The 27,388-nt window shown below is 39.5% G+C and overlaps 1 protein-coding gene across 2 annotated transcripts; it reads right to left on the reverse strand.

The window, feature by feature from the left end:
* Positions 1–218: 218 nt before the first annotated feature.
* On the reverse strand, positions 219–27,025 carry LOC133632222 (ubiquitin-associated domain-containing protein 1-like). 2 transcript variants are annotated; one of them, XM_062024525.1, is made up of 10 exons: positions 18,962–20,307; positions 17,677–17,797; positions 17,542–17,615; positions 17,364–17,471; positions 12,950–13,052; positions 12,762–12,870; positions 6,173–6,461; positions 4,649–4,735; positions 1,909–2,047; positions 219–1,704 (listed from the first exon to the last, which is right to left on the reverse strand). In XM_062024525.1, the coding sequence occupies exons 1-10, from the start codon at positions 19,115–19,117 to the stop codon at positions 1,589–1,591; spliced, it is 1,302 nt and encodes a 433-aa protein (XP_061880509.1). In that variant the 5' UTR covers positions 19,118–20,307; the 3' UTR covers positions 219–1,588. The 2 variants fall into 2 exon arrangements, with proteins under 2 accessions (XP_061880509.1, XP_061880510.1); XM_062024526.1 differs by lacking the exon at positions 18,962–20,307 and adding an exon at positions 26,608–27,025 and having other exon boundaries at positions 221–1,704.
* Between the last annotated feature and the right edge of the window lie 363 nt (positions 27,026–27,388).

The raw sequence follows: 27,388 nt of genomic DNA on the forward strand, positions 1-27,388 counted from the left end.
TGTTTTTTTTTTAATCTCATGCTCACGAGAAACTTTCTCGTGCGCACGAGATACATGTCTAAAAAACAAAAGAAAAAAGGACATCGGGGAAAAAAAATTTTTGTCAAATTTTTTTTTAGACATGTATCTTGTGCGCACGAGAAACTACCTCGTGCACAAGATACATGTCTAAAAAAAAAAAAAAAGGACGGGGGGGAATTTTTTTTTGTCACATTTTTAAAAAAAAATCTTAGACATGTATCTCGTGCGCACGAGAAACTAGCTCGTGCACAAGATACATGTCTAAAAAAAAAAAAAAAAGACATGGGGGAAAATTTTTTTTTAGACATGTATCTCGTGCGCACGAGAAACTATCTCGTGCACAAGAGAAAGTTTCTCGTGCGCACGAGATAGTTTCTCTTGCGCACGAGATACATGTCCAAAAAAAGCTTGTTCACGTAAGCGACAGCAAGGCGTACTAACTCAGCAGCCACACATCTTACACTGACGGTACCAATACCCAGAATCCCATGCAGCACTAACTCTTCCGTACTAGGTCAGCAGCCAGCCAGCCACATGCAACATGTGGCTGGACTGGCATGCTGTATATAAATGCTTGTGGACAATTACTGTAGTGCAGTTAGGGCACGCCCTTTATTTAGTAATTAGAGTGTAAATAGGATAATTTTTTCCCTGGGAGTAATCTATGAGAGGCACTGAGATCCATCAAACTCCTGGGTAAATCGGGGGTCGGCATGTATGTAGCTGAGCCGCATCAGAGTGGTCAAGGAGCCGCGGGTTGCCGACCCCTGCTTTAGGGGCTCCGTAACAATGTCAAACCCAGGAAATTAATCATACTATTAAACTTAAAAAATAGCTGGGAAAAAACCTTCCATGCTGACATTCATGAACACACCCCCATGCCGCCCTGCTCCAGATTGTCAAAAAAAAAAAAAAAAAAAATACTATCTGTGCTGAATGTTGGCGTAGTGGCGAGTAACATGCTGCCAAAAGATGAACACATTCAAAGATGATATAATGCAAAAAAACAAAACTAAACAACTAGCGGTGTAAACATTGATGGTGTTTGTTTAAAGGTGGCAAAGTGATATAAAACTTGATTTGTTCTTTAAACTAAAATGAAAAAAAACTACCTTGCAAATGCAACTTTGTATCGCTGCTGCAGTCATAATAATAATAATAATAATAATAATAAGAATCATGTTACATTTTCTTCGTATACTTGTCTTTACTGTACGCTTATAAATATTTACTGTATAGGTAGAACATCTCTGGTATCAACAATATACTCTCTCTCTCTCACACACACACACACACACACACACACACACACACACACACACACACACACACACACACACACACACACACACACACAGACACACACACACACACACACACACACACACACACACACACACACACACACACACACACACACACACACACACACACACACACACACACACACACACACACACACACACACACACACACACACACACACACAGAGCTGCCACATTCACACAAAAGGGGGAGAAGGGATCGTGGTTGTGGTGGTGGATTGCGGTGGGGGTTGGGGTCGCCCTTATGTGCGATTGAGGGTCTGGAAGATTCTTGATATCTGGAGCATGACGGGTCCTGTCTCAGGGTCGTTCATCCACTGGGTGCTGTTGAGGGGGTTCTCCAGCATGTCCTCAAATGCTGCAACGGGGACACAAATTCTGCACTTCAGTTCCATTTCACAATTGGAAAACCAGGACTTGTGGGACCGTGTGTGTGTGTGTGTGTGTGTGTGTGTGTGTGTGTGTGTGTGTGTGTGTGTGTGTCTTATCTACATCCAGCAGTTCCTCCCAAGTGTCTAATCTGTCAGACACAACAAAGAAAAAAAGTGTATTTATTTTGTACCGAGCAGAGTCTTGGGGTTTGTCAAACCCAGCTGGACCACAGGGTTCTCCAGGATGGCCTGGAACAGCGGACTGTTGGTGTCAATGCCTTTGTCCAGGTCCTCTGGGGACGGCTTCTTGTCTCCCAGCAGCCACTCACACTGGAACACACACACACGCACACGCACACGCACACGCACACGCACACACACCCACACACACACACACACACACACACACACACACACACACACACACACACACACACACACACACACACACACGAGACACAGCACGTCGGTCATTGTGGACTTTGGGTCAGGTGACTGACCAGTGGAGTCACAAGTTGAGTGACATGCAGGAATACTTGGATGCAAGAAGCACACAACTCTTTAGCAGCAAACATTAGGGGTGTAACGGTACGTGTATTTGTATTGAAGCGTTTCGGTACGGGGGTTCCGGTTCGGTTCGGAGGTGTACCGAATGAGTTTCCACACGGACATATTAAGTAGCGTAACGCGGGTTGTGTAAACAATGCACACCGAGGCACAACACACAGCATGCTAGCAGCTAACGGGCTGGGATAGACTGACCATACGTCCTCTTTTCACCGGACATGTCCTCTTTTGCGGAGCTGTCAGGGCGGAGTTTCTTAAATGCCTCAAAATGTCCGGCATTTTGAGTTAGGGTTGCGTGTATTTTCAATGTACGTTCAGGGTTAAGAAGGGGTTAAAAACAAAACAAATTGTGCGCGAGTTATGACAAACGCGCATGCGTCGCCAGGCTCTGCTTTTTATCCATAGATTTATCACATTTAATTTGTTATTATCTATAGCAGGGGTGTCAAAAGTGTGCCCCGGAGGCCATTTGCGGTCCACAGCTAATGTTTTAAAGGCCCACGACACATTCGAAAAATACTATTAAAATAAACAAAAACATAACAAAAGTGAAATAAAAAAGCTTAAAGGTTAAATGTCATTTAGAAAAAGTTGCAATGTTGACTAATAAAACAAAACTGTTTTTTTTCTTCTTTCAAACTGTCATTGCTCAAAACATAATATTGAATCAAAATCAATGTTATTATGAATTATTGACCTATCCAAGGTTCCCATTACTTCACATTAAAAATATTCCACTAAGAAAAATATTTTTGGTGGAAGATTTTGCAAATTTGGTAAATAAATAACCCAAAAATGTATATTTTGTTGTTTTCTTACTGTACCGAAAATGAACCGAACCGTGACCTCTAAACCGAGGTACGTACTGAACCAACATTTTTGTGTACCGTTACACCCATAATAATATGCAAACTTAGCATGATGTTGTTAAAATGTACAATGTTAGCAATGTAGCTAACATAGCTGTGCTAGTGTTGCCAACATTTGTGTCCTACAGTCCCACTTTTAAATATTGTTGTATGTGAGATATGGCATGTATTATGTTGGAAAAGTGCAGAGTGTTTGTATAAAAAAAAAAGGTGGGATTAAATACACAATGACACTTCTTGAAGACACACACTCAGTCAGAGCCAAACAGCTTATTAGCATTAAAGACACACACAAAATGATGTGTTCCTAAATTCCTAGGCTACATTTTGCACTGCAAAAACTGAAATCTAAGTAAGATTAAATATCTCAAATTTATTTTCTGGCTGATAAGATAATTCTTCTCACTAAGCAGATTTTATGTTAGAGTGTTTTACTTGTTTTAAGTGTTTTGGTCCTAAATGATCTCAGTAAGAAAGTACAGCTTGTTGCTGAGATTTGATGACCTATATTGAGTAAAACATGCTTGAAACTAGAATATCAACTGTTGCAAAGCTGTGTCATCAACACTCACAAGTATAAAACTACTTTTTTAAAGTAATCATTTCTTATTTCAAGCATGAAAAAAAAAATTATGACTTTGACACAATTGTGTCTCATAATTAAAACAGATGACAGCCAAATGCTGTTTTATTTTCAATGAAACAATAGAAAACATGTACTCATATAGTAGTACAGTTTGCACAGTACAGTAAACTGACAGTTAATATTTAAACATTTAACATTTCTAACAATTTTGAACAGAAATAGTTCATGCACATTCAGATAAATTCTTCAAAATTACAATTAAAAAAATGTTGGCCGGGGGCCGGGCTGTTTATATGCGCACTAATTGACTGAAAGAGCACGCACTTGGCGCGATGATGTCATGTTATCCATGGAAAAATGCATTTTTAGACAATATGATTTGCCTGAGCGGCTAGGAGACCCCGAGAGTAACAAGCGCTTGCCTTGTTGCCTTTCCATTAAGAACAATAAATCAGTTTTTAGTATAAGTTTCAAGAAATGTTATGCCGAGCGCATATCATTATGTCAAGATAATGGCACTAGCATTTACTTCATTTAAGAATATTTTTCAACATATTGAGCAAAAAGGTCTCTTTTTTTTGTACCAAGAAAAGTGCACTTGTTATTAGTGAGAATATACTTATTTTAAGGTATTTTTGGGTTCATTGAAGTTAGCTAATTTTACTTGTTTTGGAAAGTCTTGACAAGCCAAACTTTTTGCAGTGTGTACTACAGATTGAAAGTTGACTAAGTACTGCACATTTAAATAACCCGGCAACATTTTGTTACTATTTTTGTTAAAAAGTTCAATGCCGAGTCTTTGTATTTAGTTAGACAAAGTAGCAAGAGTCGAGTACGTTTTGTGTCTTCTAAAAAAAGACATAAAATAACAGAAAAGAAGAGAGTCATTGAAGTTTGGTGTCCACCTACCGCTGCGTCCTGCTGGTTGTTGTTGACCTTCAGCGCGTCAATCACCTGCTTTTCCTCAAAGCCCATCTCCATGAGCGCATAAACTGCCTGTCGGCACAATCGGCAAAAGGAAACGTGTTAACTTAGTGTCATAAATAACGCTGATCAATAATAGAAATAATATTTATCAACAAATAACACTGATAAATAATAACAATCAATACATAAATAACACTGTACACGGCTACTAATAACAAGTTACTACAATTAATAAATAACACTGATTACCATACTTGCCAACCCTCCCGATTTTCCTGGGAGACTCCCGAAAATCTCCCGGGGCAACCATTCTCCCGAATTTCTCCCGATTTCCACCCGGACAACAATATTGGGGGCGTGCCTTAAAGGCACCGCCTTTAGCGCCTTCTACAGCCTGTCGTCACGTCCGCTTTTCCTCCATACAAACAGCGTGCCGGCCCAGTCACATAATATATGCGGCTTTAACACACACATTGGTGAATGCAACGCATACTTGGTCAACAGCCATACAGGTCACACCGAGGGTAGCCGTATAAACAACTTTAACGCTGTTAATGTAAATAATTCAATGTATATACTCTGATGATTATCTTGTGTGATGACTGTATTATGAAAATAGTATACATCTGTATCATGGACCCCGACTTAAACAAGTTGAAAAACTTTTTCTCGTGTTACCATTTAGTGGTCAATTGTACAAAATATGTACTTCACTGTGCAATCTACTAGTAAAAGTTTCAATCAATCAATCAATACAAATATGCGCCACACTGTGAACCCACACCAAACAAGAATGACAAACACATTTCGGGAGACCATCCGCACCGCAACACAACAGAACAAATACCCAGAAGCCCTTGCAGCACTAACTCTTCCGGGAAGCTACAATATACCCCCCCGCCCCATCTCCCGAATTCGGAGGTGTCAAGGTTGGCAAGTATGCTGATTACTATTACTAATAATAAATCAATAAAACTGATCACTAGTACAAATAACTAATAACACAAATCACTACTATTAATAATAATACCACTGATCACTACTACTGCTACTACTAATAAATAATACAATTAATTATAATGAAAAATAACATTATTCACTAATAATAATAATAAGGGTAAAATAACACAAATTACTATGATCAATAATAAATCAATGAATAACACTGCTCACTAGTACTACTATACATCCATCCATTTTCTACCGCTTGTCCCTTTTATGGGGATGCGGGGGGGTGCTGGAGCCTATCTCAGCTGTATTCGGGCGGAAGGCGGGGTGCACCCTGGACAAGTCGCCACCTCATCACAGGGCCAACACAGATAGACAGACAACATTCACACACTAGGGACCATTTAGTGTTCACTAGTACTACGAATAATCACTAATTAACACTGATCACAACTATTAATACTACTAATAATAACAGTAATCACTACTATTAATACTACTAATCAATAACTAACAGTGATCACTACAACTACTAATAATAATCAATAGCGAACACACCCTGGAGTCCGGCCTGAACTCTCTTTTCCTGCGAATCCTCTTGAAGATTTCTGTGAGTTCGTCCTGTCGGCTGCTCTCGTCCGTGGAGGACAAGCTGCGGCGGCGCGAGGAGGAGGAGGAGCTTCTGGATGCGATGGAGGACGAGGGGCCCGGCGAGGCAGCGGCGTTGGCGGCGGCCGAGGCTCCGGCTGCTGCTGCGGCAGAGAGGTCCTGACCGGGCAGCGGCGTGTCCACCGAGGGGTCGTCCATGTGCTCGATCAGCCATTCCATGGCTTGTGTCACGGACATGCTGCAAGTGGAAACACTTCAGCACACAACACTAACCCATCAACACACTTTTAGGTTACATTCATTCTGCAGCTGTTGGACAAGTTGTTGATGACTCTGCTTAGGGGTGTCCACATCCGATATTGTTATCGATCAGCAAAAAATTTGATATCAGTTTGCATCTAAAATCTCAGATACAAGCAGTCCTGCAGCGTGTTTACATGTGCAAACCTTGTCAGCCAGTTAACATGTAAATGCCCACCAAAGGTTGCACTTTTATTATATATCTTAGTCAAGGCATTTACAAAAAGTAAGTATGGTAGGCTATATGTTACTAGGAGCTAGCAGCTACACAACAGCCAAGCACACAAGCAATAAGTGTCAGAAAAATTGTATGTAAATGATCAAAAAACTTTCCGTTCTGAGTTCCCAATGAACAGACAAGAGGCTGCCTTTGTTGCACCAAGCAAAGGCTTGGAAAATTCCATTGTGTACGATGGGAGGAGACGGGAGGGGGTTATCTATTGTCATCGAAGACCTGCTCAAGCTGAAGCCAGGATCAGCCCAAGCCCGAGGCATCTTTTTCTTTTGTGTTAATGTGACCGAAAACATTGACTGTTTACATCAGGGGTCCCCAAACTACGGCCCGCGGGCCGGATACGGCCCCCCAGCGTCCAAAATCCGGCCCGCGGGAAGTCCCAAATTAAAAAATTATATAATTTTTTAAAAATTATTATTATTTTTTAAATGTTTCCTTACTAGTCCATTTTCTACAGTCTCATAGCCACTCAGGCAAATCATATTGTCTAAAAATGCATCTTACCATCGATAACGTGACATGCAGCAAGTGCGCTCTTTAAGTTAATTAGTGTGCGAGCAATATATGTATGAATACACACACACACACACACACACACACACACATACATATATATATATATATATATAATACATATATACATACACACACACATATATATAGACCCATATACATACAGTATATATATATACATATATATACACATGGACATATAAATAGACACATACATATATACACATTTACATATATGTACACACACATACACATTTACATACATATATTTACATACATACATACATATATATACATATATATACACATGGACATATACATAGACACATACATATATACACATTTACATATATGTACACACACATACACATTTACATACATATATTTACATACATACATACATATATATACATATATATACACATTTACATATATGTACACACACATACACATTTACATACATATATTTACATACATACATACATACATATATATATATATATATAAATAAATATATATATATTTATATATATATATATATATATATATATATATATATATATATATATATATATATATATATATATATATATATATATTTATATATATATATATATATATATATATATATATATATATATATATATATATATATATATATATATATATATATATATATATATATATATATATATATTATATATATATATTTATATATATATATATATATATATATATATATATATATATATATATATATATATATATATATATATATATATATATATATATATATATATATATATATATATATATATATATATATATATATATATATATATACACACTACCGTTCAAAAGTTTGGGGTCACCCAAACAATTTTGTGGAATAGCCTTCATTTCTAAGAACAAGAATAGACTGTCGCGTTTCAGATGAAAGTTCTCTTTTTCTGGCCATTTTGAGCGTTTAATTGACCCCACAAATGTGATGCTCCAGAAACTCAATCTGCTCAAAGGAAGGTCAGTTTTGTAGCTTCTGTAACGAGCTAAACTGTTTTCAGTTGTGTGAACATGATTGCACAAGGGTTTTCTAATCATCAATTAGCCTTCTGAGCCAATGAGCAAACACATTTTACCACTAGAACACTGGAGTGATAGTTGCTGGAAATGGGCCTCTATACACCTATGTAGATATTGCACCAAAAACCAGACATTTACAGCTAGAATAGTCATTTACCACATTAGCAATGTATAGAGTGTATTTCTTTAAAGTTAAGACTAGTTTAAAGTTATCACATACAGACACATACATATATACATACATTTACATATACATATATATACACACACATTTACATATAATATACATATATATATATATATATATATATATATATATATATATATATATATATATATATATATATATATATATATATATATATATATATATATATATATATATATATATATATATATATATATATATATATATATATATAGTGCGGCCCCCAGCCAAATAGTTTTACCCCAACGCGGCCCCGGAGTCAAAAAGTTTGGGGACCCCTGGTATACATACTCCCCATTCCTTTGGAAGCAGATGTTGTTGTGTAAACAGGGAGTGTCCAAATAAAGGAGGAAACGTAAACCTTTTTCGTCAGAGCGTGGTGAAAGACTGTACAGAGAGTACAGTCGCCGCGTCTCTCCTCAATATTGAGTCCAAATTTTATTCTGTCTGTTTGATTCTTTGCTTCTTGTCTTGTTTAATAGATGTCATCAGTGTTTGAACCTGACAAAAAGTGTCCTTAAATGAACGAGATTTCAGTCTAAAACGTCACATTTGCCAATATAAACAAGTATCAAATAATCATAGTTTTATATTACTTGAACATACAAAGTCTCCAAGGCTAAAGTGTATTAGAAAGTATCCAGCAGGAGGTTACAGGCCCTCCCCTGTATTCTTTTCAACAGTAACAATATCCCACTTGGATGCAACATTTCAGCATATTACCAAAGAAACCCTCAGCAAAAGCCAAACCTAACCTGTATCATTCAACTTACTGTGTCATTACCTTATTACCTTATTTTAATAAATGATTATTGCCATCAGGTGTCACCAAAAACCCAATGCCACTCCACTTCAACTTAAGGACATAGTAAGTCCATTCTAGACGGTTAATAATAGATAGTTTGTGTTTTTCATACCTACCATTGTTCTCTGTTGGAGTCATTCCACTTGATCAAGCCTTATCTAACATTCTACGCTACAAAATGATTTGAGCTGATACACGCAAGACTCCAGTATCTGTATCATACCGAAAGCAAAAACATTTTTTCGGTATACTCCTCACACTGCTCACCAAATAATGCTTGCTCTCTGAAAAAGTACACCAGGGTTGACATTTTGGTCAAGGTGAATGCTAAATGGTACTATTGTTATTGTTTTTTATTAAAAGAGTGTTCAGTTTGTATATTATTTCAATTACTATCTTTATATATTCTTTATCCTATTTTGGGTTTTATTGCAATATATTATGGAACTTGCTGTGCTTGCAGAGTTAAGAATATACCCGTTGGACAAATGTAATGTAGGACCCCTGATTTAGTATGAAAAATAAGCATTTTAGGGTGTTTAGGGGTGAAGTCTTGGAATGTTCCCTGTCCAATGCTACAAACAGGCCCCAACCAGGGTATGATATTCAGCTAGCAGCTAGCTTGTGAACTTGATGCCAAACAGCCATTAGACTACAATAAACGGACAAAATGAGTTGCAATACAGTTTTAAGCACAAAGCAAGTGACATTAAAATTACAATGATGTTCACCATAATTTAGGCGGAGCATATTTTGAAATCCCAAAAAGAGGACACGTATATGCGTGCCAAGGCCGGGACTAGGTGAAAATGTGCCAATGATACTCGAACTTGCTTTATAAATAATATATTTATTTAAATAAAGCATTTTTTTCTCCTCTGTTGACAAAAGTGTTGACGCTAGAAATTTTCAAAATGGGGTCCCAGGGACCCCATCAAGTCATAAAAATGGGGTCCCACAGTACATTTTTGGGGTCCGGTCCCACTTTTTTGTAAGCGTTTTGAAAACAAATGATACATGTATGCATTATCCTGTTATATCTCACATTCTATATTGTGTTTTGGAAAAAGGTTGTCATAAACGTTACTTAATTCATTAAAAAAAATAATACAAAAGAAAACAAATGTGTATGCATATGTAAATGTATTCAGTTCTAAACATTCATTCACTTTTTTTCTTTCCTTCATGGATCTAAACTTTACCGCTGCTGGTAGTTTTTTCTATGTTTTTATTGAATAAGTTGTAGGTGTATTTATTTCAGTATAAAAGTGTAAAAAGTGTTTTGCTTGGGTCATGAAACGATGATAATGGTGCGCCAGGGCATACATACATTTTATATTTAACGCTTAAATCTCTTCTGTCTACATCAACTTCAGATCTATCCCTCATTTCAAAATGTTTTAGTTTTTTTAATGTTGTTTTTTGTTTGTTTGTTTTCTGCCCTTTTTTGTCAAACTAAACTATGTTTTTTATGGCAAACACAAAATAGGCAAAATCTTCCACTAAAAATATTTTTCATAGTGGAATATTTTATGTGAAGTAATCGGAACCTTTGATAGGTCAATAATTTCATAAAAAAATTGATTTTGATTCAATATTATGTTTTGAGCAATGACCGTTTGAAAGAAAAAAAACCAGCTTTGTTTTATTAGTCAACATTGCAACTTTTTCTAAATTACATTTCACCTGTAAGCTTTTTTATTTCACTTTTGTTATGTTTTTGTTTATTTCAATAGTATTTTTAGAATGTGCCGTGGGCCTTTAAAACATAAGTTGTGTGCCGCAAATGCTAAAAAAAAATTATACAAAAAATTAAATCTGCGTCCTTTCTGATTTCAATGCGTTAAAAAGACACAAAAAGTACGTTAACGCCAACACTGCGTGACAGTATAACAAAATAAGTCACACTTATATTCTGTAACATTCACAGTTTTGGAAAAAAGTACAGAGGTAGAAATATTCAAAATAACCTCTTGTATATAATCCAAACATAAATAATGCCTCAAAACAAGTTAATTAAATTTAAACAAGAAACAGCAGACGAGCTCTCGCCCTGCACAGCTGTTATGTGCTTTGTAGTGTCGATATGGGCTTGTAGATCGTTGGCCCCTTTATTTGCCACAGATACATACGTTCCTGCTTTGCACACAGTGCATTCTGCTTTCCATGTGTCACGGCCAGGACGAAAACACAGATACTTTTCCCGCAAATCATCCGTGAAGTTGCATTTACGTTTCGGCTTCTCTCTTGTGTCCTGTCTGTCTCTCGACTGTCTCGCTCTCTTTCTCTGCCCCTCCCTCACGAATGTTGCTGCGTGTGCACACCTTCACAATTTGTTTTGTTTTTAACCCCTTCTTAACCCTGGACGTACATTGAAAATACACGCAACCCTAACTCAAAATGCCGGACATTTGAGGCATTTGAGAAACCCCGCCCGGACAGCCCCGCAAAAGAGGACATGTCCGGGGAAAAGAGGACGTATTGTCAGTCTACCATAACTTTCAGAGCTTGCTGATGCAATGATGCGTTCAATGCCTCCTCCAGTGTCGTAAAAGTGAACTACATACCCTCAAGCCACCCAATGACACAAAAAGAAAACAAGCGTCACAGAGACCTTTTTTGTACATTAGCCCCACAAGTAGCACGGACCTACTCAAACAAATGTCATTGAATTCCTATCCATACATACAATAAAAATATGTGTGTTAGAATAATTTTATCTAAATTATCACAAAAACTTTGTGTTGAAATGAGTTTCCAGCGAGAAGACCAAAAGCTGTCTTTGAAACCTGCCAAGAAGAAGGCTTGTAAAACTCCACCGTGTAGGGGGGGAAGCAACATGAAGGTGTTCTGTTTTCTGTCATGTATTGTAATCAACAGAAAGATATTGTTTTAACCCAAGGACTACAAAGCGGAGAGAAGGCAGGATCTGCCCAAGTTCCAGACGACCTCTTTTTTAACCTAATTTTTCAACTGTTTTACAAACCTCTTTTTGAACTCTTATACGACCTTTTCTGTGAACTGTTTACGACCTTTTCTTTTGAACTGTTGTAATCAAAGGCGATGGCTGTTTACGACCTCGTCCCTTAGAAGCAGCTGTTGCCATGTGGTCAGAGAAAGTCCAAATAAAGGAGGAGGAGGAGTACAATCTTTCGCCAGAGCGTGCTGAGACACTACAAGGGTACAGTGTCCAGGCGACTCTCCTCAATATTGAGCCAAATTGAATTCTGTCTCTGTTTAATTCTTTGCTTCTTGTCTTGTTTAATAGATGTTATCAGTGTTTGAACCTGACAATGTGGCTTGCTTCACACTTTTAAGTTTTGAACCCAGACTGTGTGGGAAAAACATCCTCCCTGTCTCCCATTTGCCATAAAAACATAAACCAAGTGTGACTTACTGGTTTAGTCGGAGGGCTTTGACGGCTCTGCTCTCGGGGAAACCCATCTCAGTGAGCTGCTGGAGGGCCGTGTCGTCCACGCGATCCTCCTCGTCCTCGTCTAGCATGTCTGCGAGGACACACCAGAAACTCAGGGATGAGGGACTGACCTTGTTCCTTAGTGGGACGGGGACACGTTTTAACGTTACCGTTGGCCTTTTTGAAAAGCTCCACAGCATCGGGGTTGAGGGCCAGAAGCTTCTGAGCAACTTCTATGAGCGACACCAGGATTTTTCTGAGCTCTGTCTGAAACTGGAGAACAGGCAGAAAATGATCTTTCAATGAAAAATAGAAACATTTTAAGCATGTTATAAGATACAGTGGAACCTCGATTTAGGAAGCCCTCATAGTACAAACTTTCCACTTTATGAACCCCTCAGTGTTTCCCACACATTCATTTATTTGTGGCGGCCCGCCACGAAAGAATTACGTCCGCCACAAATTAAATTAAAAAAAAAAAAAAAAATTTTTTTTCCTGTCCAGCTTCTCAGGCAAATCATATAGTTGATGTAGATGCCCATATAGGCTGCTCAGATTTACTTTACAAAAGAGAAGTGTAGGATACTTCTCTTGTTGCCTTATTTGTATTTGACCACTACTGTTTTCTGTTTATTTGTTACTGACTGTGGCAGGACACCTCTGCCTCTGTTTCACTTTATGTTGCTGGTAAATAATATGGTTGTAGTAGTAGGCTAAAGTTAAATTATTTAGTATGCACTAATTAAAGGGGCAGAGCTTTAAGAGACATTTTAGCTTTTATATTTTATAAGATATATTTTTTGTAAGAACCACAACTAATAAATATATTTCAGTGAATAATTTATTGTTCAAATCTGTATATAAATATGTACATAAAGTGTTGTAATTATATTGTAAAATGGATGGATGGATGGATGGACGTTTAAAACAAAACTGTTATTATTATTTAGTAAGTATACATTTTTTGAGCCTTTTTAGAGAAAATCATATCATTGTAGTAAATAATGCAAATTACTCGATGATGTCATGGTGACCACGCCCATAGCCACGCCCCCACCGCCAACGGTATCTTGGCAGTTTATGGGAAGCACTGCCCCTCATTGTACAAACTATTCCATTGATGAATGCCTCATTGTACAAACCTTTTAAATTTGATAGAGCCCTCATGTACAAACTTTCCACTTTATGAACCCCTCTTTGTACAAGCTATTCCATTGATGAAAGCCTCATTGTACAAACCTTTTAAATATGATAGAGCCCTCATGTACAAACTTTCCACTTTATGAACCCCTCATTGTACAAACTTTTCGCTTTGCAAACCCATCATTGTACAAACTTTTTACATTAGGAACCCCCTAATTATACAAAATTTTAGATTTATGAAGCCCATTGGACAAACCTTTAAAATTTATGAACCCCCTCATTGTACAAATGTTTATTTTTAATTATTATTTTTTGACCCATCATTGTACAAACTTTTAGCATCTATGAACCCCTCGTTGTACAAACTATTCCATTTAAGAACGCCTCATTGTACAAACTTTTTAAATGTTTATAGAGCCCTCACATACTAACTTTCCACTTTATGAACCCCTCATTGTACAAACTTTTTGCTTTATGAACCTCTCATTGTTCAAACTTTTAGATTTATGAAACCTCATTGTACAAACCTTTAAATTCTACGAACCGCCCACTGTACAAACGTTTTGATTTATGAACCCCATTGTACAAACCTTTAAAATTTGAGCTTCTCATTGTAGAAACATTCAAAATTCATGAGCTGCTCATTGTACAACCTTTTCGTTTTGTACAGACATTTCGATTTACGAACCACTCTTTGTACAACCTTTTTGATTTATGATACTCTCATTGTACAAACTTTCCAATTTACAACCCGCTCTTTGTACAAACTTATTAATTTACAAACCACAGGCCGAATAAAGATATGTTTGCTGTACAAATCTTGTACATTGGAAGCTGGAATGCAGAGCTGGGAATGATATTAATAAAGAATAAAGATGGCCATATCCACTAAAGCTTTTTTTGCACTTGCCTTGTCTGAATATAAACAACTTATGGGAAAATATGAGGGGGGAATTTTTTTTTTTTTTACACATTTGCTTTGAGCTAAAAATTCGTAAATCCAAAAGTTTACAAATAGAGGGGTTCATAAATTGAAGTTTCACTGTATTTACAAACCCTGTTCAAAAACCAATTAAGTTCAAAAATTGAGGTTCCACTGTACATATCCTACACAGTCAAGCCACAATAGTTATGTGACTGAAACATGTGGAAAACCCAACAAAATATTCAGAGGTGGAACAGGTTTCAGCTTAGTGCGTACCCGTTTAATCAACTGGCTTTTACCAGGACATGTGACGATAACTATAGACCCGGAAAGTGTCTCTGTCCCGGTTGCGTAGTACAACACAGCCAATAGTGTCAACAATTATGAAAAGAACGGAATGTAAAGCGCAAAGTTTCGACCTTATATAACAAGACACGCCTCCCAAGTCATCTCCAGGTGTAACTTTTTAGTTAAAATATACAACTTATTTATACACTTTTGTTAATGTTATGGCTGTGCCTTAATCACCTCCGTAGTTTGGAATTTTGTTTTATTACACACAAGCTAACTTATGTTTACACTTTTAGAACAGTTTGTTGTTAGGGTGAGATTTCAAATATTGCCTATTCATCTAAGCCAGGGGTGTCCAAACTTTTTCCACTGAGGGCCGCACACTGAAAAATCAAAGCAAGCGGGGGCCATTTTGATATTTTTTATTTTAAAAACCAATACAATATATGTATAAAAAAATATACATTTAGGCCTCCACTCAGGCTTGATCCCGGGGACCCTAAAGGGTTTTGGTCAAAAAAATATAAAAAAATGTGTCATTATTCAGTATTATTATTATCTTATTATTCAAGGTTTAAATATCTAGATCAACATTAGGTCTATCTGTCAATATAATGTTATTAAAGATTTAAGTTGTATGCTCTTTTTGTCAAAGAAAACCCTGTTTTTTTTAATGGAAAAAACACAAAATATGTAATATTTTCACCCAATAACATTTTTAAGTGGAATATTTGAGATTATATAATAATAATAATACAATTATGAAAAGAACGGAATGTAAAGCGCAAAGTTTCGACCTTATATAACAAGACACGCCTCCCACGTCATCTCCAGGTGTCACTTTTTAGTTAAAATATACAACTTATTTATACACTTTTTAAGTTAAATTCCTTTTTCACTTTTGTTAATGTTATGGCTGTGCCTTAATCACCTCCGTAGTTTGGAATTTTGTTTTATTACACACAAGCTAACTTATGTTTACACTTTTAGAACAGTTTGTTGTTAGGGTGAGATTTCAAATATTGCCTATTCATCTAAGGCAGGGGTGTCCAAACTTTTTCCACTGAGGGCCGCACACTGAAAAATCAAAGCAAGCGGGGGCCATTTTGATATTTTTTATTTTAAAAACCAATACAATACATGTATAAAAAAATATACATTTAGGCCTCCACTCAGGCTTGATCCCGGGGACCCTAAAGGGTTTTGGTCAAAAAAATATAAAAAAATGTGTCATTATTCAGTATTATTATTATCTTATTATTCAAGGTTTAAATATCTAGATCAACATTAAGTCTATCTGTCAATATAACGTTATTAAAGATTTAAGTTGTATGCTCTTTTTGTCAAAGAAAACCCTGTTTTTTTTAATGGAAAAAACACAAAATTTGTAATATTTTCACCCAATAACATTTTTAAGTGGAATATTTGAGATTATATAATAATTGGAGCCTTAAAAAGGTCAATATCTCATAACAACATTGATTTTAATTCCTTTTTTTTTTTTAGCAATGACACTTAAAAACAAATCACACACAAATTATTAGGGATCCACTTATTAAAGTGTTAAAACATAAATTATAATTTTTTTTAAACTTTTTACTTTTAACACAATAATCTCAAGATCAACTTCAGATCTATCCATCAATTATAAGTTGTATTGTTGTTTATGTTTTTTGTTCGTTTTAGGCCTTTTTAAAAAAAAACAAAAAAAACAGCTTAGTTTTTTATACGGCAAACACAAAATATGCAACATTTTCCCCAAAGAATATCTCAAAGTGGAATATTTAATGTGACGTAATTGGAGTCTTGAATAGGTCGATAATTCATAATGACATTGATTTTGATTCATTATTTTTTAAAGAAAGAAACAGCCTGCATGGCAGCTTTGTGTTATTAGAGTCAACATTTTCTTGTTGCATTTCAGATGTTTGCTCTTTTATACCACTTTTTATGTTTTTTAATAGTATTTTTAAAATGTGCCGTGGGGCCGTTAAAAAATTACCTGTGGGCCACACTTTGGACACCCCTGATCTAAGGGTTTATTGGTGGCAATGGTTTGACTATGGAACAGACTATTCTATTATGTCAAAATGACTAGCTATTATTATATGACAGTTTGTTGCCTGCTATGCATTATGTTTCTTTTTGAATGGTCTTTGCGCCTGAAGTAAAGACTGTTGTAGTGTTCTTGTGGAAGCGTACGTTGCGCGTGCAGAGAGGCTTACGTCTCTGATGTTGTGCTGTGTCACAGTGCGGTCCGAGTGGCGAGTGCTGAGGTTGGCGGTGGCCTTCAGGATGGCGTCCTTGTCCGGTGCCTTGTTGTCTTGTTTCTTCTGACACCACACAAGGAGAAGGAGACAGAGATCAGGAGAGTTCTCCTCCTGTCTTGTTGACGAGACCTACCTTTTCATCCGCGCTCACTTCCGCCATTTTGGGCGGCGTGGGCGGCGGCCTTTTCTTGATAAGCAGCAGAACATCTGTTTAGAGAAAAGAGGCGGTTTCACAGAGTATATTGTCTTACTGGAACCTCTTTCATACCTTTGTCCTTGAGACTTTCATCTGCAACCGTTTTTATGTCGCTGAGCACTCGCTCTGTAGCAACATGTATGAGTTTATGGTGGGTCAGTGTCTTGGGGTCTTCCAGGTTTCCATGAACACACTGGAGGAAATACAGAAGACGTGCATAACCATGACTTTATGGTCTTCCAATCAATGATTTAAAGACAAGGTGTTGGCATCACAGCACTCTCAGAGAGATGTAAACAATTAAAAATATGTTTACATTTAAAAATTGATCCATATGTTAGTCTGTTTAATAGATACAGAAATGTGAACCTTATAACTCACAACCCTGCCCATCCACTCCACCAGACAATTAAGGGACAGCGGAGTTCATACTCCAACAGGCTCCTTCAACTTCCTTCCCGCACTGTGCGATTCAAGAACTCCTTCATTCCACACTCCATCCAGCTGTATAATCACTCGCCATACAGCAATAGATGACATCTGCCTATTACCTGACACCTGACATTTTAGCTACTTCTCTTTGTTTATAATGTCTATTTTCTATTTCCTGCTGGACCTACTCTCTATTTTATGCTGCTGCTGTCATATAGACTGTATATACTGTAATATTGTACATGGTCATTGGTTTATATTGTATATATGTTATAGACATAATATAATATATCTGTATATACATTACTCTGTACACATATTATGTATATATTCGTATATATGTTAGATTTTTTTATTTTTTATAGCTATATTAGTCTATTTATACCTGCATTGTCCTTTCCATCATTCTAACTGAGCTACTGTGTTGAACAATTTCCCTTGTGAAACATTAAAGTTTGTCTAAGTCTAAGTCTAAGTCTTGATTCCAATTCTTGGGGTGACGATTCAACTTAGAATGAATTCTCCGCTCAATACGATTTTTGATTCAAACCGATTCTCGCCATATTTTATTATCAATTAATCAATGTTTACTTATATAGCCCTAAATCACAAGTGTCTCAAAGGGCTGCACAAGACACAACGACATCCTCGGCTAAGATCCCACATCAGGACAAGAAAAAACTCAACCCAATGGGATAACAATGAGAAACCTTGGAGGGGACCGCAGATGTGGGGACCCCCCTGGGCGACCGGTGCAATGGACGTCAAGTGGATCTAGCATAATATTGTGAGAGTCTAGTCTATCAATCAATCAATCAATCAATGTTTATTTATATAGCCCTAAATCACAAGTGTCTCAAAGGGCTGTACAAGCCACAACGACATCCTCGGTACAGAGCCCACATACGGGCAAGGAAAAACTCACCCCAGTGGGACGTCGGTGAATGACTATGAGAAACCTTGGAGAGGACCGCATATGTGGGTAACCCCCCCCCCCCTCTAGGGGAGACCGAAAGCAATGGATGTCGTGTGGGTCTGACATAACATTGTGAAAGTCCAGTCCACAGTGGATCCAACACATCAGCGGGAGTCCAGTCCACAGCGGGGCCAACAGGAAACCATCCCGAGCGGAGACGGGTCAGCAGCGCAGAGATGTCCCCAACCGATGCACAGGCTAGTGGTCCACCCGGGGTCCCGACTCTGGACAGCCAGCACTTCATCCATGGCCACCGGACCTATGCAACTCCCCCTCGCAAGGGACAGGGGAGAAGAGGAGAGAAGAAAAGAAACGGCAGATCAACTGGTCTAAAAAAGGGGGGTCTATTTAAAGGCTAGATTACACAAATGAGTTTTAAGATGGGACTTAAATGCTTCTACTGAGGTAGCATTTTTAACTGTTACCGGGAGGGCATTCCAGAGTACTGGAGCCCGAATAGAAAACGCTCTATAGCCCGCAGACTTTTTTTTGGCTCTGGGAATCACTAATAAGCCGGAGTTCTTTGAACGCAGATTTCTTGTCGGGACATATGGTACAATACAATCGGCGAGATAGGCTGGAGCTAAACCGTGTAGTATTTTATACGTAAGTAGTAAAACCTTAAAGTCGCATCTTAAGTGCACAGGAAGCCAGTGCAAGTGAGCCAGTATAGGCGTAACATGATCAAACTTTCTTGTTTTTGTCAAAAGCCTTGCAGCCGCAAGTCTATGGTGTATCAAACATAATAGTGAGAGTCCAGTCCATAGTGGGGCCAGCAGGAGACCATCCCGAGCGGAGACAGGTCAGCAGCGCAGAGACGTCCCCAACCGATTATAATACAATACAAAACAGGTCGCAAGTTACAAAAACTCATTTTGTCTGCTGACGTTAGACCAGTGGTTCTTAACCTGGGTTCGATCGAACCCTAGGGGTTTCGGTGAATCTGCCTCAGGGGTTCGGCGGAGTGTCAAGACACACCCGACTCATCGTGCAAATAAAAACTTCTCCCTATTGCCGTATTATGGATACGGCAACAGCAGAAGTCAGACTGATTTGCAGGTGTGTAATTTGTTGTGAGTTCATGGACAGTGTTGGTTTTGTTCTTTGAACAAGGTGATGTTCATGCACGGTTCATTTTGTGCACCAGTAAAAAAACATAAGTTTGCCTTGAATTTGAATTTTATTTTTTTCACTAAAGAAGGGTTCGGTGAATGCGCATATGAAACTGGTGGGGTTTCAAGGTTAAGAACCACTGCGTTAGATGTACAGTGGGGCAAAAAAGTATTTAGTCAGCTACCAATTGTGCAAGTTCTCCCACTTAAAATATGAGAGGTCTGTATTTTCATCATAGATATACTTTAACTATGAGACAGAATGGGGGACAAGAACCCAGGAAATCACATTGTAGGATTGTTTATTAATTAATTGGTAAATTCCTCTGTAAAATAAGTATTTGGTCACCTACAAACAAGCAGGATTTTGGGCTTTCACAGACTTGTAACTTCTTCTTTAAAGAGGCTCCACTCGTTACCTCTATTAATGGCACCTGTTTGGCCTGGTTATTAGTATAAAACACACCTGTCCACAACCTCAAACAGTCACACTCCAAACTCCACTATGGCCAAGACCAAAGAGTTGTCAGAGGACACCAGAAACTAAATTGTAGACCTGCACCAAGCTGGGAAGACTGAATCTGCAATAGGTAAGCAGCTTGGTATGAAAAAATCAACTGTGGGAGCAATTATTAGAAAATGGAAGACTGACAAGACCATTGATAATCTCCTTAAATCTGGGGCTCCACACAAAATCTCACCCCGGGGGGTCAAAATGATCACAAGAACGGTGAGCAAAAATCCCCAAATCACACGGGGGGACCTAGTGAATGACCTGCAGAGAGCTGGGACCAAAGCCACAAAGGCTACTATCAGTAACACACTACGCCGCCAGGGACTCTAATTCTACAGTGCCAGACGTGTCCCCCTGCTTAAGCCAGTATATGTCCGGGCCCGTCTGAGGTTTGTTAGACAGCATTTGGATGATGAAAAGTATTGGGAGAATGTCATATGGTCAGATGAAACCAAAATATAAATTTTTGGTAAAAACTCAACTTGTGTTAGGAGGAGAAGGAATGCTGAGTTTCAACCAAAAGAACACCCTACCTCCTGTGAAGCATGGGGGTGGAAATATCCTGTTTTGGGGCTGTTTTTCTGCAAAGGGACCAGGATGACTGATCCGTGTAAAAGAAATAATGAATGGGGCCATGTATCGTGAGATTGAGTGAAAACCTCCTATCAGCAAGGTCATTGAAGATGAAACGTGGCTGGGTCTTTCAGCATGACAATGATCCCAAACAGACCGCCCGGGCAACGAAGGAGTGGCTTCGTAAGAAACATTTCAAGGTCCTGGAGTGGCCTAGCCAGTCTCCAGATCTCAATCCCATAGAAAATCTTTGGAGGGAGTTGAAAGTCTGTGTTGTCCATCGACAGCCCCAAAACATCACTGCTCTAGAGGAGATCTGCATGGAGGAATGGGCCAAAATACCAGCAACAGTGTGTGAAAACCTCGTAAATACCTCTGTCATTGCCAACAAAGGGTATATAACAAAGCATTGAGATGAACTTTTTTTTATTGACTAATTACTTATTTTCCACCATAATTTGCAAATAAATTATTTAAAAATCAGACAATGTGATTTTCTGGACTTTTTTGTCTCTCATAGTTGAGGTATACCTATGATGAAAAATTACAGGCCTCTCATCTTTTTAAGTGGGAGAACTTGCACAATTGGTGACTGACTACAGTAAATACTTTTTTGCCCCACTGCCATTTGAGCAGCAAGTATGTGCAGAGATGGCCTAAAAAACATTTTGAATCGATACAGAATCAGAATAAATTGAAATTCAGATGTGAATTGATTTTTCTGGCACCCCTACAATGCAATCATTTTGGGTCATTTTAGCCATTTAAGATTACATTTGAATAAAAAAAGAAAACATTGTTGTTTTTTTTAAATGACATTTTTTCTCGTCATTTTGTCAAATACAAAAACAGTAAAAAAAAAAAACATTTTTAAATATATTTTAAAAAATTATTACAATTTGAAATACATTGAAAAAAAAAGGTCAAAAAACAGAGACAGAAACATTTGAGTTACTTTACAAAATTGAGGTACGTGCTTTCAGTTGGAAAACAATTTAAAAAAGTTTGTTTACATTTATTAATTGTATTATAGAGCTTAGTGTATTATAAAGTGTCAGTTTCAAAAATGTATTAATTGTATCATTTTTCTTTTAATAAAAAATGAAAATGGGTTCCACAGACCCGAACACCACACGAGGGTTAAGGCTGGACTCCTAAGGGTTGTAACCAAAATATTAGGCACACCTAGTACCTGAAAGCTGAACATTGTTATTATTGTAAATATATAATATTTCAACACAGCTCTTTGTGATTGTGTGCAGCTTTAGAGTGCAAGTCAAAGAGTCACAAGGCTACAAACACAAGACATGACAACTGTCAAACACGAACATGTAAAGGAGTGTAACAGTTAGCCGCCAACATGCCAGTCTATTAGAAGCCTATAAATAGGGAAGTGGGAGTACTATAAATAAGAGATGCACAGCAAGAAGAGGGGCACCAAAGAAGGATGACACTAGAGACCACCACAACACAAGAAGAGGGGCCCCAAAGAAGGATGACACTAGACTAGAGACCACCACACCACACAACACAAGAAGAGGGGCACCAAAGAAGGTTGATACTAGACTAGAGACCACCACACCACACAACACAAGAAGAGGGGCACCAAAGAAGGTTGATACTAGACTAGAGACCACCACACAACACAACACAAGAAGAGGGGCACCAAAGAAGGATGACACTAGACTAGAGACCACCACACAACACAACACAAGAAGAGGGGCACCAAAGAAGGATGACACTAGACTAGAGACCACCACACAACACAACACAAGAAGAGGGGCACCAAAGAAGGATGACACTAGACTAGAGACCACCACAACACAAGAAGAGGGGCCCCAAAGAAGGATGACACTAGACTAGAGACCACCACACAACACAAGAAGAGGGGCACCAAAGAAGGATGACACTAGACTAGAGACCACCACACAACACAACACAAGAAGAGGGGCACCAAAGAAGGATGACACTAGACTAGAGACCACCACACAACACAAGAAGAGGGGCACCAAAGAAGGATGACACTAGACTAGAGACCACCACAACACAACACAAGAAGAGGGGCACCAAAGAAGGATGACACTAGACTAGAGACCACCACAACACAACACAAGAAGAGGGGCACCAAAGAAGGTTGATACTAGACTAGAGACCACCACACAACACAACACAAGAAGAGGGGCACCAAAGAAGGATGACACTAGACTAGAGACCACCACAACACAACACAAGAAGAGGGGCACCAAAGAAGGATGACACTAGACTAGAGACCACCACACAACACAACACAAGAAGAGGGGCACCAAAGAAGGATGACACTAGAGACCACCACACAACACAACACAAGAAGAGGGGCACCAAAGAAGGATGACACTAGACTACAGACCACCACACAACACAACACAAGAAGAGGGGCACCAAAGAAGGATGACACTGGAGACCACCACCACACCACACCACACCACACCACACAACACAACACAAGAAGAAGGGCACCAAAGAAGGATGACACTAGACTACAGACCACCACACAACACAACACAAGAAGAGGGGCACCAAAGAAGGATGACACAAGAGACCACCACCACACCACACCACACCACACAACACAAGAAGAGGGGCACCAAAGAAGGATGACACTAGACTAGAGACCACACAACACAACACAAGAAGAGGGGCGCCAAAGAAGGATGACACTAGACTACAGACCACCACACAACACAACACAAGAAGAGGGGCACCAAAGAAGGATGACACTAGAGACCACCACCACACCACACCACACCACACAACACAACACAACACAAGAAGAGGGGCACCAAAGAAGGATGACACTAGACTACAGACCACCACACAACACAACACAAGAAGAGGGGCACCAAAGAAGGATGACACTAGAGACCACACCACACCACACAACACAAGAAGAGGGGCACCAAAGAAGGATGACACTAGACTAGAGACCACACCACACAACACAAGAAGAGGGGCACCAAAGAAGGATGACACTAGACTAGAGACCACACAACACAACACAAGAAGAGGGGCACCAAAGAAGGATGACACTAGACTAGAGACCACACCACACAACACAAGAAGAGGGGCACCAAAGAAGGATGACACTAGACTAGAGACCACACAACACAACACAAGAAGAGGGGCACCAAAGAAGGATGACACTAGACTAGAGACCACCACACAACACAACACAAGAAGAGGGGCACCAAAGAAGGATGACACTAGACTAGAGACCACCACAACACAAGAAGAGGGGCCCCAAAGAAGGATGACACTAGACTAGAGACCACCACACAACACAAGAAGAGGGGCACCAAAGAAGGATGACACTAGACTAGAGACCACCACACAACACAACACAAGAAGAGGGGCACCAAAGAAGGATGACACTAGACTAGAGACCACCACACAACACAAGAAGAGTGGCACCAAAGAAGGATGACACTAGACTACAGACCACCACAACACAACACAAGAAGAGGGGCACCAAAGAAGGATGACACTAGACTAGAGACCACCACAACACAACACAAGAAGAGGGGCACCAAAGAAGGATGACACTAGACTAGAGACCACCACAACACAACACAAGAAGAGGGGCACCAAAGAAGGATGACACTAGACTAGAGACCACCACAACACAACACAAGAAGAGGGGCACCAAAGAAGGTTGATACTAGACTAGAGACCACCACACAACACAACACAAGAAGAGGGGCACCAAAGAAGGATGACACTAGACTAGAGACCACCACAACACAACACAAGAAGAGGGGCACCAAAGAAGGATGACACTAGACTAGAGACCACCACACAACACAACACAAGAAGAGGGGCACCAAAGAAGGATGACACTAGAGACCACCACACAACACAACACAAGAAGAGGGGCACCAAAGAAGGATGACACTAGACTACAGACCACCACACAACACAACACAAGAAGAGGGGCACCAAAGAAGGATGACACTGGAGACCACCACCACACCACACCACACCACACCACACAACACAACACAAGAAGAGGGGCACCAAAGAAGGATGACACTAGACTACAGACCACCACACAACACAACACAAGAAGAGGGGCACCAAAGAAGGATGACACAAGAGACCACCACCACACCACACCACACCACACAACACAAGAAGAGGGGCACCAAAGAAGGATGACACTAGACTAGAGACCACACAACACAACACAAGAAGAGGGGCGCCAAAGAAGGATGACACTAGACTACAGACCACCACACAACACAACACAAGAAGAGGGGCACCAAAGAAGGATGACACTAGAGACCACCACCACACCACACCACACCACACAACACAACACAAGAAGAGGGGCACCAAAGAAGGATGACACTAGACTACAGACCACCACACAACACAACACAAGAAGAGGGGCACCAAAGAAGGATGACACTAGAGACCACACCACACCACACAACACAAGAAGAGGGGCACCAAAGAAGGATGACACTAGACTAGAGACCACACCACACAACACAAGAAGAGGGGCACCAAAGAAGGATGACACTAGACTAGAGACCACACAACACAACACAAGAAGAGGGGCACCAAAGAAGGATGACACTAGACTAGAGACCACACCACACAACACAAGAAGAGGGGCACCAAAGAAGGATGACACTAGACTAGAGACCACACAACACAACACAAGAAGAGGGGCACCAAAGAAGGATGACACTAGACTAGAGACCACACAACACAACACACACACCACACCACACAACACAAGAAGAGGGGCACCAAAGAAGGATGACACTGGACTAAAGACCACCACACCACACAACACAAGAAGAGGGGCACCAAAGAAGGATGACACTGGACTAAAGACCACACCACACAACACAAGAAGAGGGGCACCAAAGAAGGATGACACTAGACTAGAGACCACACAACACAACACAAGAAGAGGGGCACCAAAGAAGGATGACACTAGACTAGAGACCACACCACACAACACAAGAAGAGGGGCACCAAAGAAGGATGACACTAGACTAGAGACCACACAACACAACACAAGAAGAGGGGCACCAAAGAAGGATGACACTAGACTAGAGACCACACAACACAACACACACACCACACCACACAACACAAGAAGAGGGGCACCAAAGAAGGATGACACTGGACTAAAGACCACCACACCACACAACACAAGAAGAGGGGCACCAAAGAAGGATGACACTAGACTAGAGACCACACAACACACACACCACACACCACACACCACAAGAAGAGGGGCACCAAAGAAGGATGACACTAGAGATCACCACAACACCACACCACACCACACCACACAACACCACGCCACACTACACAACACGACACAACACCGTGGACAAACCTACATGTTTCAAGCACTTCTCCTTCAGTTTTTCCACCATGGTGTCTTCCGGGATCTCCTCCAGCCACTCGGCGCCGTCCACCGTGCAGATGTGTATTTTCAACACTTTGCCCGCGAAGATCTTCTCCTCCTGGACGAACATGTCGGCCAGCAGACAAGATGTTGGCCGCCTGACGTGAGCTAGCAGGTTGCTATGAGCTCCTCGCTAGTTAGCCCCCCTCCTCTCCGGAGCTAGCTTGTCGTTGTGAGTTCAAAAACACACACCAGCCGATTAGCTTAGGGCCATTTTAAGGACTTTTTATCCGTCGTCTGTGAGGGCGTCGGCCGATAAGCTCGCTCCGCGGCCGCCAGGTGCTTTATTTCCCGCAGTAATGCAGCGAACCGCCAGCCAGAGAGCACCCTATTTTTACTGTCACGGTTAACCTTTGAACTTCAACTGTACTGGCACGCGGTGCATCATGGGAGATGTAGTCTGGCGGTCGAATACTAACCGGATTCAAGTATGGCGCTCAATTAGGGTCAAAAGTTGAGTATAGTACTTGAAAAATAAAACGTTGAAACTGAAAAATAACGTTTTGAAGTTGCATATTGAAAAACAGTGTTATCAAAAATAAGTGCACATATTTTTTCTTTTCTTTTTCTTATCTCGTGTTTCGATAAATGAACTCCTCTGATTTTTTCTGATTCAAATGTTCTTTTTACAGTTAAATTCGATCAGTTTTAGATATTTTTCCAATTCAAATCCTTTTTTTGGGGATAGGTTGATTGGCAACACCAAATGGTCC

This window comes from Entelurus aequoreus, linkage group LG17 (genome assembly GCF_033978785.1).
Source record: "Entelurus aequoreus isolate RoL-2023_Sb linkage group LG17, RoL_Eaeq_v1.1, whole genome shotgun sequence".
In the NCBI taxonomy this organism is placed as follows: Eukaryota; Metazoa; Chordata; class Actinopteri; order Syngnathiformes; family Syngnathidae; genus Entelurus; species Entelurus aequoreus.